We start from the raw sequence: 12,668 nt of genomic DNA on the forward strand, positions 1-12,668 counted from the left end.
ATTAAAGTCAGAATTCTGAGATTAAAGTCAGAATTCTGAGATTAAAGTCAGAATTTCTTTTTTTATTTTTCAGTGGCCCTAATCCTCTTCCGTATTTTCCTGATTTAGTTCCATTTTATTTTTCTTTTTTACAAATCTCAGACTCTACTGAAATTGAATGTACTTCAGTTTGTTTTTCAAACACAACAAGCCAACATGTTTCCTTACAAACAGTTTCAGGAGTTTTGAAGAAGTTTTTGAAAAAAGTTTAGATGTTTGCCACAAAAAAAAAAAAAAAGCCAAAATCAGCTTTTAGTTTTCAAATAAAAGTGTAGACTTGATGGAATTCAATCCAAAACAAACATGTTTTCTGGTGAGGAGCTGCTCTTCAGAAACAGAGGGGTGTCAATTTTTTTCACTGAAAGAAGAGGCTGTTAGTGTGGATTTCAAAATAAAAGCCCAAGTTGGTTCTAAGCAGAGATGTGAACTTAAAAGTTCTGAATTTATTATCTATTTTCTCTGCTATAAAACATCTTATCAGAATATAACAAAGTATGATAAATGACTTTAGTGTTTGTTAAAGAAATTGTTGCTGGTTTTGACATTTTTATATTTTTGAAATTAAATGAAAAAAATGAAGGTTTTTTTTCCTCCTGTGGAGAAGCAAATGAAATTTCATGTTTTATTTTTAAAATCCAACTTTAACCAGTTTTATTTTAATTTCCAAATGAGTGTGAGTGGAAGGAAGCAGTTTTCAGAGGACAGAGCTCGACAGCAGCAGCTTTAGTGTTTGAGCTCTTTGACATGAGGCTCACCATGGCTGCATTCCTGCTTTTACATTTCACCCTCTTCATCCTCACCCACAGCCTCACTGCTGACGACACGTCCACGGGGAGATCCACGGCGGCTCCTGGTGCAAATCTGACCTCGACTGGGAGCCTTTTTCCTGCAGGCAGACCCACAGAGCTCACGAGAAGCAACAGAGAGTCAACAAATGAAAGCCTCCAGGCTGCACGCCTGAGTGAAGAGGGAGAGAGAAGAGTGTCCAAAACTGATGAAGAAGGTCCTCCTGAGCTTGGTGAGTGGAAGTCAAACTGATTTTATTATTTAATGATCAGATTAAATGTGCAGTTACTGTTTCTGTGAAGCTAGGATGGAATCAAGTTGCATTTCTTTTTTCACCCTTTTTTGCAGTTTTGGATGTTTAGACTCATTCCTTTGAAAACAACTAAAACCTTAAATGTCACCATTTTTTAAATTTGGAACCAAGACACAACAACCTGACAGAAACTCAGCTCTGATAGTTTTATTAAAACATTCATCAAGCTTGTTTTGTCGATCAGTGATTCACTGATGAAGAATCTGAAGGTTTGCAGAGTGAATATCTGTGGTCAGTGTCTGGGGGGGTGAGGTGGGGGGTGATGTTGATGAAACCCAGATGGTCTGTGTGATGGCTCAGAACAGAAACAAAAGACAAATTACAATTTCCTTCTGCCACATTGTGACAGGAAACCGTGTCAAATTACAACTCCAATTTGGGACATGCGTTTTATTTTGATGGGGTGATTTTGAATTTTATTGCAGCAACACAAATCAAAAAGTTCGGACCAAAGGTTGTAAAAGTTGTATAAATAAGAAACGTCTGGAAAAGCATTTTACAGCTAATTAAATTATTGGCAACAGCTGAGCATCAAAAGAGCTTTTTAAAGTTTATTCTGTGAAAAAAAAAGTAATTTCAAAATAAAGTTCAACAGAAAATTAGAAAGGCTTTGAATGTCCCGTCATCTACGGTTCAAACCATCATCACTAGCTCTGAGCTCAAAGACTGAAAATCAAATGTGCATAGTCGTCATCTTTTGGTCCTCAGGGGCCACTACTGCATTAAACCCAGGTCTGGTTCTGTATATAATCTGTGCCATCGTTGCCAGACCTGGCCCACACAACACTCGGCCGAGATACCACAAAAGATGATGACCCTTTGGTGGTGCAGATGTAGATTGCCAGAGGTGGTCTATGAATGGTGCCAGTGTCACATAAACCAACCACAGTTGGGCCAGTTTTGGAATACTCTCGTATAAAAAGTGCCATAATTGCCAGACCTGGCCTACATCTGTTTGACACACCACTTGGAGAGCCCACAGTACTAGATCTGTCCCACAAAAACTCCAACACCTGGCCCAGATACTGCAAAGAATGATGGCCCTTTGGTGGCCCAGTTGTAGATTGTCAGAAGTGGTCCATGAATGGGCCAGCACCACATAAACCAAACTTAACTGGGCCAGTGGTGGCATTGACAATATTGGCCCACCACATAAACCAAACAACAGGTGGGCCAGTTATGGAATGCCATTACATAAAAAGTGCCATCATTGCCAGACATGGCCCACATCCAGTTGACAAACAACTTGCAATGCCAGCAGTACTAGATATGGCCCACAAAACCCTCTAACACCTGGTCCAGATACTATAAAGGGTGATGGCCCTTTGGTGGCCCAGATGTAGATTGTCAGAGGTGATCCATGAATGGGCTAGTACTACAAAAATCAAATCACAGGTGGGCCAGTTTTGGAATACCATTGTATAAACAGTGCTGTCATTGCCAGACCTGGCCTACATCTGTTTGACAAACCACTTGCAATGCCAGCAGTACTAGATCTGGCCAACAAAATACTCTGTCCAGATACAGCCAAGGATGATGACCCTTTGGTGGTCCAGATGTAGATTTCCAGAGGTGGTTTGTGACTGGGCCAGCACCACATAAACCAAAACACCACTGGGTCAGTGGTGGCATTGACAGAACTGGTGCACATAAACCAAACCACAGTTGGGCCAGTTGTGGAATGCCATCATATAAACAGTGCCATCATTGCCAGACCTGGCCCATATCCGTTTGACAAACCCCTTGCAATGCCAGCAGTACCAGGTCTGGCCCACACCTGTGTGTTGTGTGGGATGCTGCTTAAAGCTCTATCACAGAGTTTCTCAAGCTGGAGGAAACTGCCAGGAACCCCAGGGGACTGTGGACTGTACCCTGAGGTTCCCCAAAACAAACTTATTGTCATTTAATTTTAAGAAGTGTATGAATACACAAAATGCATTTAATTATTCGGAGTTTAATGCATTTAATACATGTTTTATTTAGAAATATTCTGTTTAACTCTGCGTAAAAAATGTTTTACCTTTTTATTTTTATAGCGAGGAGATTCAGACGGAGCGTTAATGTAGCAAAGAAGTCTAAAACGTTTCAGAAGAAAGCAAAGATCCTCAGACGGAAGACAAAGATTGTTCTAAAAACAAAACCTCAGGTGAAAAAAGGTGTGAGCCAATCAGCATCCAGAGAAACGGTTCCACGTACGTATTTGAGGTCGATCAGAGGCAGGTTTCACRGGCAAATACTGCAGATTTTGTTGCTTTTGTTGTTTTGAGTTTCTTCTCTGGATGATTCAGCAGGAAGCAGGGAGCGTTTTATCGCCWCGTCCATCAACATGAAATGCTTTCAGTAGAAATTTGGACGCTGAATTCTCATCAAAACAACACAAAAAAAAGCAACAAAAGGGTGTTTGCTGAGTCGGCTCTTAACGTTTCTGTCTGATGTGAGATGTGCTGTTGTAAAGGAAAACACAAACTTTACTCTGATAAACGTTAATGAAAAGACCGGCAGCATCCGGAGCTTCTCCTGCGTCTCATTAAAGGAGAAACAAAGATTTTGTGTTTTCCTCTGGGATGCTCTGCTTCATTGAACTTCTCAGTAATGAAACTGACTTTCCTCRTTTCATTGAGAGCTTGTTCTTTTCTAAACGAACTGTTCAGAGCTGCTTCCTGGACAGTTTTCCTACAGATTTGAAGAGGACAATGATCCCATGTCTCATTTCCTCTCCTGTATTTGTCTGGTTGATCAGCTGAGTTTGGGACTGCTTTAGCTGAGTAATAATTAAACATTTTCCCCCCGGTTGGACATTGTTGACGTTCTGCCAGCTCCCTCTGGCTCAGCTTCAGTGGTTTCAGGAGAAATTTGGGGTTTGGCTCGAGTCCAGAGGTCAGCAGCACCAAAGACTTTTTCAGTCACAAGCAACTGAGAAGGTTCTGTGGGACTACAAGGCAAAATGGTGAAAAGATTTTCATAAGTTTCTGCTTTCTATTTATTTTTAAAAACCTTCTTGTTAAGAAGCACTTTGAGCTGAACCAGCAGCTTCCAGACAGTCCAGTTTCTGCTTCTTTAGGCTCAGTTTAATCTATTCACCACAAATGATCAGATCAGATTTCCTCACCTTAATAATAATTTTTTAGTTGCATCAAATGTTCTGTTTCTTTTGTAATTGATTTCTTTTTTTTCCAACATGTTTTGTCACATTTAATTTTCATTTTTTTGGTCTAAAAAAATCGTCTTGGGTTGTATACTGAAGCTGAGAGCAGACGTTTTCCACATAATTTTTCCCATGGTTTTCTTAGAAAAACGATTTACTTATGTCATTATCACAAAATTTTGATGACCGTATTCTTGAGATAACAAGATTTTTCCTCAAGAAAACCATAAATTAACTTATCTCCTTAAAACCATTGGTAAATTAACTTGTTGTCTCCAGAAAACTATCGGTAAATTAACTTATCTCTGGAAAAACATCAGTAAATTAACTCGGTATCTCCAGAAAACCATTGGTAAATTAACTTATCTCCAGAAAACCATTGGTAAATRAACTTATCTCTGGAAAACCATTGGTAAAATAACTCGTTATCTCCAGGAAACCATCGGTAAATTAACTTATCTCTGGAAAATCATTGGTAAAATAACTCGTTATCTCCAGAAAACCATTGGTAAATTAACTTATCTCCGGAAAACATCAGTAAATTAACTCATCTCTGGAAAGCCATTGGTAAAATAACTCTATCTCCAGAAAACCATCGGTAAATTAACTTATCTCTGGAAAATCATTGGTAAAATAACTCGTTATCTCCAGAAAACCATTGGTAAATTAACTTATCTCCGGAAAACATCAGTAAATTAACTCATCTCTGGAAAGCCATTGGTAAAATAACTCTATCTCCAGAAAACCATCGGTAAATTAACTTATCTCTGGAAAATCACTGGTAAAATAACTCGTAATCTCCAGAAAACCATTGGTAAATTAACTTATCTCTGGAAAACCATTGGTAAAACAACTCGTTATCTCCAGAAAAGCATTGGTAAATTAACTTATCTCCAGAAAACCATCGGTAAATTAACTCATCTCTGGAAAACCATTGGTAAAACAACTCGTTATCTCCAGAAAACCATCAGGAAATTCACTCGTCTCTGGAAAAATAATCGGGAAGTTCACTCGTTATCTCGAGAAAATCATCAGTAAAATAATTCATCTCCAAAGAACCATTTGGAAATAATTTATCTTGATAAAACGTGGTTTTCTCGAGATAACATAATTATGCATGGGAAAATATTTTACCATTTAACAGATCCTAAAATAAACCCAAAACCACCTCAGATAGTTTTTTTAATTCCTTTTTTTAAATTGTATTTGTATTGGTCTGAGATGTAACAATCATGGATTTTTGTCATTTCTCTGAGYATCACTTGGTCTGGACTTGCAGGAAGTCCACTCCTCTTGCTTTTTTTCTTGGCTGCATTAACAAAGCAGTACAAACCTTTAGCTTTAATTTTTCATGCCTTAGGCCTATTAGTTGTTTTAACTGCATGTGCATCAAACAATCTGAGAAACTTAGAATGTTATTAACCCCTCTCCTGTTGTGATAAGATAATKAAATTTAAATTCAGATGATCTGTTGACTGTCAGAATGCCCCCCTCTGGGTCTGGAGTCCCTGAAGGTGAAAGACACCCAACTGAAGGCTTCGTCTTACAAACGCAGAGGTCTGGGGCCTCACCGAGGTCGGCTCAACATCCAGGTACCCCAACAGACCAGAAACGTTTGTTTTATCCGTCCTGTTCCACATCTGCTGCTTAATGTTACGTTCTTTTCAGTCTGGAACAGAGGATGGAGATATTTATGACGGAGCCTGGTGCGCTCGGTTCAGAGACAAGAATCAGTGGCTGGAGGTCGACGCTCAGAGACTGACTCGCTTCACAGGCGTGATCCTGCAAGGACGCAACTCCATCTGGAGGTCAGTGTTGGTAGGAAACATGACTAGTACATGAATATAGACTCAGAATATTCTCCATTTCTTTGTGTTTCCAAAGGTGTGCCACAGGGTTGCATCCTTGGCTCCACACTGTTTATATTAATGACGTTCCACAACTGTACATTTGTACGCTGAAGACACTATTTTGTATGCTATTGGTCCATCCCCTGAAACAGTATTCCAGTCACTAAAACAAAACATTTTGGATGTTCAAAATGCTTTTGCAAATGTGGAATTATCCTTGAATGCTAAGAAAACAAAAGTTCTATGGTTTAACTGTAAGAAAAATGTAAATACCCCCAACTTGGTCTTCACTACAACAGATGGAACAATCCTTGAACAGGTTACAGATTACAAATACTTGGGAATGTGGTTAGACAGTTCGTTGTCCTTCATCATGTTTGCAAAGGAAGTCTTCAAAAATTTGATTCAATCGATCATTTCCACCATTCGATTTGTTTGATTGGCTTTCCTTGCAGGCTAGTCGCTAGCCTCTTCAATGGTAATGCCAGCTTATCCATGCTAATCACTAGCCTCTCTGATGCTAACACCAGCTTATCCATGCTAATCACTAGCCTCTCTGNACTTAGTGTGCAGAAGTAAACTAACAATAAACTACAATCTGCTGTAACTTTATGTTTTTTACTTTCTACAAAGTGCTCCTGTGTGTTCTGTGTTCATGAGACGTGTGTGTTTTTTCTGCACAGCTGGGATGTGGTCCACACCTACAAGGTTCAGTTCAGTAACGACACTCTGCTGTGGAAGCCGTGCATGAACGGGAGCGAAGAGGCTGTGAGCCATTATTTCACTTCTTTTAAACACTTTTTTCTGTTCAGTGTTCAGGTTGTAAAACACTCAGCGTGTCTCTGTGTGCTGCAGGTATTTGAAGGAAACCAGGACGCAGAGACTCCTGTCCTGGCCCTGTTCAGCGCTCCCACTGTGGCGCGCTACATTCGGATCAACCCACAGAGCTGGTACCAGAACGGGACACAGGGGGACATCTGTCTGAGAGCTGAGGTGTTGGGCTGTCCGCTTCCTGGTATTAAAAACTAATGAATCGGTTGTTTTATCTGTGTTTACTCTGTTTGTGCTACAACCTTCCTCTTGTTCTTTCCACAGATCCTAACATGTATCCATGGCAGGTCGAGCCAACAGGTTCTGAAGACAAACTGGACTTCAGGCATCACAACTATAAGGAGATGAGAAAAGTACAGAACTGTTGTTTTCCTGTATAAACTCTAGTCTGCTGCTGGGGAGGCTGCCTGGTGGTGGTTTTGTAAAATCCTCCACAGAGTGTGTGAGAGGTGTGTGTGTGGTCTCAGTCTGACCAAAAGCAAACACTGCAGCAGGTTTTGGGTTTTTCATCACTATCCTGTTTGCACAGGCTGAGCCTCAGAAACCAGAAACAATCACAGCAGGGGCGGAGCTAGACTTTTTTTTGCAAAGGGTGGCACAGAGGTGGTCAAGATGTTTTCTAGGGGGGGCACATTTAAATAAATAAAACTGCCTTGGATTTGAAAATTTTAGATGTCCACCACAGCTAAATTTAAGTGACTATATTTCAGCTATTTTAAGACTAATTGAGTTGAAATATGTGGTGTAGCCAAGAACGGCTGTGTCTCAAGTCAGAAAGCAAAGTCGAAGCTAGCATAGCAAAAAGTTAGCTAATCTCTTAAAGTAGCAATGGGCAAGGTAAAAGTAAACAAAGCTAGTGAAATGCTAATGAATCAAAAATTGTAGTTGAAACCAAATGCAGCTGAAGGCTATGCAAAATTAGCAAAAGGCTAGTTTTAAACAGTTAGCTAGTAGCTAAAAAAGGTGAAATGCTGGCTGAAATAACAAAATATGTGCTGAAAGCTAAAAATAATAGCAAAAGGATGCCTGAAAGCAAAGCTAAAGAAGCAAGAGGTCAGCTAAAAGACAGGTATCATGAAGCTAGCTAGTAGTGAAAAGTGTGTTAATAGTTAAAAGTAAGAATGCTTAAAGGATTCCTGAATGCTAAAATTAGCAAAAGACTAGCTAGGAGCTAAAGAAGCTATAGTTTATAGCTATATAGTTTATAGAAACTAAACGTAGCAAAAGACTGATTAAAAGCCAAAAGTTAAAAAAAAGGCTAGCTAAAAGCTAAATGTAGCAAAAGCTTAGATAAAAGTAGCTACATTGGAGTTAAAGCTGAAAATAAGAAAAGGTGTGCTGAGAGATGAAAAAGCAAAAAATGCCTGAAAGCTAAAAGTAACCAAAGGCTAAATATTGCTCAAAGCATCCAAAGTCTAGCTGGAAGCTAAAGAAGCAAAAGGTTAGCTAAAAAATAAAAACACCACAAAGCTAATTAGTGGTTAAACGTAGTGAAAAGTGTGTTAGTAGCTATAATAATAGCATAATAATTGCAGCCGACGTAGACCGTGCCCCCCATYGACCRCAGTCGACGTGGGCCGTAGGTCGCTCSTGTCGGCTGCATAAACGGCTGTGAAATGAGAGGGTCTCGTCTACGGAGGACGTTTTATATCACATCGCTTCAGTTGTTTTTTCAAGGTTTAACTTCACAAAATTCAGTTTTAGTAGAAAAACGTTACAAATAAATATATAAAACGATTTAATAATTTGAGTTTAGCTCTAGTATCAGTACTTGTAACCGTGTGTCTTATTAAACAAAACGTTCCTCAGCTAAGTTGCTAAACTTACATTTTTCAGTCCATATTATAAGATTTTTTTCTATAATGTAAGATTATTTTATTCATCTACTGCCTTTCATTTTATTTAATTTATATTTTTTGTTTTTAAAACGAAATGAATAAATCTCACTAAATTTCTAAAGTCCGCCGTAAACCCCCTCAAAAATGCCGCCATAAATAAAGAATAAAAAAACTGTGCCGTGTTTGTTTTCCTGTTTAATTTATTGACAACACAATTAATTCTGGGATACTGTCGGCCGTGTAGGATACTCAWGTTTTCAGGTTTTTTTCAGGGACAAATGTGCCCCACGTCAACTGCAACCCATGAATTGAGACRCAGCCAATGATTGCTAGTTCCAATTTAAGCTAACCGCTAAAGGGCTATATTTCAGCCATTGAATACACAACTGAAAATTTATATAGTAGTAGAAGCTTTAACTAAATCTGAATGTAAATACAAAATCCAAGATGGCCGCCAAAACTAATTTCAGTAAATTTAGTAAAGTAGTAGCCAAAAGCTATCCCCATGTCATTTTGAAATCTCAGTTTTAACCCTTTAAAGATATTTAGATGAAATTTAGTTTGGTGGTAGCTGAGAGTGATGACTGATAGATTCTAAAATCAAATAAAATAATTCCACCAAAGCTAAATTCAACTGGCTGCAATTCAGCTATTTTTGTACACATTGAGCAGAAATTTTCATGTAAATTGGCCGATTCATTTGTTTAGAAAAGTTTTTTTTTCCTTCACACACTAGTAGGTTCCCTCTACACAAGATAATCCACCTGCATGACAGGTGGATTAGACACTTTGTTTTTTCTCTAACGGACCATCTTTTATTGCTAAATGGGATCCTCACCCCCACTTGTCAATCATTTGGGGGCGGCACCTGGAGTGGCCAATCAGGTGCTGTGGGAGGCACCCCTGTGGCTCCGCCCCTGAATCGCAGATCCGAAAACCTACAAAAACACATCCATTTTTAGCTTTTTTTGTTCCGTTTTAATGTTTTTTCTCTTTAATTTTCAATCCAAATAACAACTGAAAATCAAATAAAACTAAGTTTACAGCAAATCCTTCATCAGTGAGAATTATTTTAAAATTTCTCTGCAACACCGAAGCTGAACGTAGAAAATCAACTTGTTTTATTTTGCTAAAAAAAACACAAAGGACATCCAAACATCTTGCCGCGATTTTGAAAAAGGTTTGTGGAGAAAAAAAAAACAGGAAGAAGCAGGAAAACTTTTTTTATTATAAGGATTTAAAAGTATTTAACATCAAGATATAAATAATGAAATGTATGTTTTCTATCCAGCTGATGAAGTTGGTGAATGAGGAGTGTCCCAACATCACTCGTATCTACAGCATCGGGAAGAGCTACACRGGTCTGAAGCTCTACGTCATGGAGATCTCAGATCACCCAGGAAAACATGARCTGGGTGAGTTTTACAGCCCTGGTTGACCTCAGATACTCTCCGTTCACACAGCGGTGTCAGGGGTCAAAGGTCAGAGGGGATCTGTGCAGTAGATGTGTTTGTGTCACTCAAACAGAGTCTGGTAAACCCAAAGCAGCACAGAGTTCCTCTGTTTGCTCTGAGGTCTACAAATGTTTTCTTTGGCCCCTGGAGCTCCGCCCACATGGCAGAGAAGTGAAGATATGTTCCCGCCAAAAACACAGCAGTGACGAGCAGAGCGAGGCTGGAAAATACTCAGGACCTCAGCTGGATCTGAGTTCAGACATCAGTTCTTCTCACAGATTAAGATTAGTCACAATCCTACCACTAACCTTAAAGAATGGGCTTTTTCAAAGCAAGCAATTAAAATTAYTAAACTTTATTTTATTCTACTTTCATTAAACTGTTAATTTCATTACCTATCAAATAATGGAAAAGAAAACCATAGACGCCATCTTTGGTTTGAGGATGATGATGGAGACGAACAGAGAGGGTCAGAAAGAACTTCCTCCTGGATTTAGAACGAGCTGAGGAGCTGTGGTGTTGTGGGACATTTATGAGGACAGCAGGACACTTATGAGGACAGCAGGACACTTATGAGGACAGCAGGACATTTATGAGGGCAGCAGGACAAGTCAATAGACAAATGCGTCCTTCCTTTGGCCCGAATTGAAGGACTGGTCCAATGGATCCTTTCTGGCCCAACATATCCCATAATGCATTGCGGCCCAACCGGAGATTTTTTTATGCTTGTAATGTCGGACGAAGTGAGAGAAAAGAATACGTTTTAAATAAAAAATATGGCGATATAAACATTTAAAAATTTCTAGCAGTTGTGTTTTTCATATTTTTGTCATTTGCATTGGCATATTTTTAAATAATATTTTCGCCAGGAAAAAAACACATGAAATAAACATGCACCTACAGCATTAGCAGTTAGCTTAATATAGCATTAGCATCAGCATTTGGCATGTGATCATTCTTGGCTGCTCCACCACCAATTTCTTCTCTATAAGTCTTCAAATGGCTGAATTTTAGTCTGTTAAAGTCATCTTGAATTTTTTTCATCAGCATTTAGGATTTAATAGTTTGTTTTCAGCCGTGTTTACACAAATCCTGAGCTTTTTTTTGTTGAAAAATCGCTGAATAATAAGTTGGGACCAGCATTGGATCACTCTTAGCTGTGATCCTAAAATTTCAGCTCAATGTTTATTTTAAAACAGCTGAATTATTTGGAATTAGCTGTGGCGRCCATCTTGAATTTTCATATCCAGAGTGCTTTTCTTTATTTGTATGTGGCCCCCCCTGTAGCACCCCTTACAAAACGGTCTAGCTCCGCCCCTGTTGGAGAGGTGGAGGTATTGATCTGTCTCATGTGTGTTCTGACTCCGCCCCCCTGCAGGAGAACCGGAGTTTCGATACGTCGCAGGGATGCACGGGAACGAGGTGCTGGGYCGGGAGCTCCTGCTCAACCTGATGCAGTATCTGTGCCAGGAGTACAGGCGAGGAAACCAGCGAGTCGTCCGCCTGGTCAAAGAGACTCGCATCCACCTGCTGCCCTCCATGAACCCCGATGGATACGAGATGGCCTTCAAGAAGGTTCCAGAACCCCACAAGACCCTCGGGGACCGCTTCGGAGCGGAGAAAACAAACAAACTCCTCTCTTCCTTTCATCCGCAGGGCTCAGAGCTGGCAGGCTGGGCGCTGGGGCGCTACAGCTACGAAGGCATCGACATGAACCACAACTTCGCCGACCTCAACTCAGCGATGTGGACCGCCATCGAGCTGGAGACGGACCGGTCCAAACTCATCAACCATTACTTCCCCATCCCTGAACAGTACACCTCTGAGGAAGCGTTCGTAAGTCAGAAACAGACGTCACTCGTTTAATTTTTACGGAGCYCGCCGKGGGTCAGTGGGAGAAAAAAAACAGCCGCTGGAAATCCGTGTGCATGGATTGCTAAACTAAGCGAACGGATTATTAAACTGTGCGCACGGATTACTAAACTGAGCGCACGGATTGCTAAACTGTGCGCACGGATTACTAAACTGAGCACACGGATTACTAAACTGAGCGGATTACTAAACTGAGCACACGGATTACTAAATTGAGCGAATGGATTACTAAACTAAGCGCACGGATTACTAAACTGTGCTCACAGTTTCTGCAATTCGTACGCACGGATTACTGATATCTGGAGGGTGGTTGTGTGAACTGTCGTTCATCAGCTCAGAAAGTGCTTAAGGAGCGTTTTTTTTTGTACACTAAAGTCAATGTACAGCACTGAAAATGTTGGACTTTGAGTATGTTGTACAGTTTTTGTCCCTCTATCAGGCTTTTGGTACTGGGTCTCCTAAAGGCTGTTTCAGCTCTGATCGGATCATCACAGGAAGTTCTGCCCGTGGTTACAGGATGTTTACAGTTTCCCTGACAAC

At 40.0% G+C, this 12,668-nt stretch overlaps 2 protein-coding genes across 2 annotated transcripts in view; one reads left to right on the plus strand and one right to left on the minus strand.

The window, feature by feature from the left end:
• Positions 1 to 758: 758 nt before the first annotated feature.
• Positions 759 to 12,137, plus strand: LOC106533709 (inactive carboxypeptidase-like protein X2). Its single transcript, XM_014030132.1, has 9 exons — positions 759 to 1,057; positions 3,175 to 3,330; positions 5,766 to 5,875; positions 5,952 to 6,091; positions 6,817 to 6,901; positions 6,989 to 7,148; positions 7,229 to 7,317; positions 10,094 to 10,217; positions 11,635 to 12,137. Exons 1-9 carry the CDS (start codon positions 784 to 786, stop codon positions 12,120 to 12,122), a joined length of 1,626 nt encoding a protein of 541 aa, XP_013885586.1. The 5' UTR covers positions 759 to 783; the 3' UTR covers positions 12,123 to 12,137.
• elp1 (elongator acetyltransferase complex subunit 1) overlaps positions 11,995 to 12,668 on the minus strand; it is a gene marked incomplete in the record, with an annotated part of 42,068 nt that continues 41,394 nt past the window's right edge. The window contains 1 exon segment of the mRNA XM_014030130.1: positions 11,995 to 12,094.

The sequence above is a fragment of the Austrofundulus limnaeus genome, unplaced genomic scaffold (genome assembly GCF_001266775.1).
Source record: "Austrofundulus limnaeus strain Quisiro unplaced genomic scaffold, Austrofundulus_limnaeus-1.0 Scaffold1003, whole genome shotgun sequence".
NCBI lineage: Eukaryota > Metazoa > Chordata > Actinopteri > Cyprinodontiformes > Rivulidae > Austrofundulus > Austrofundulus limnaeus.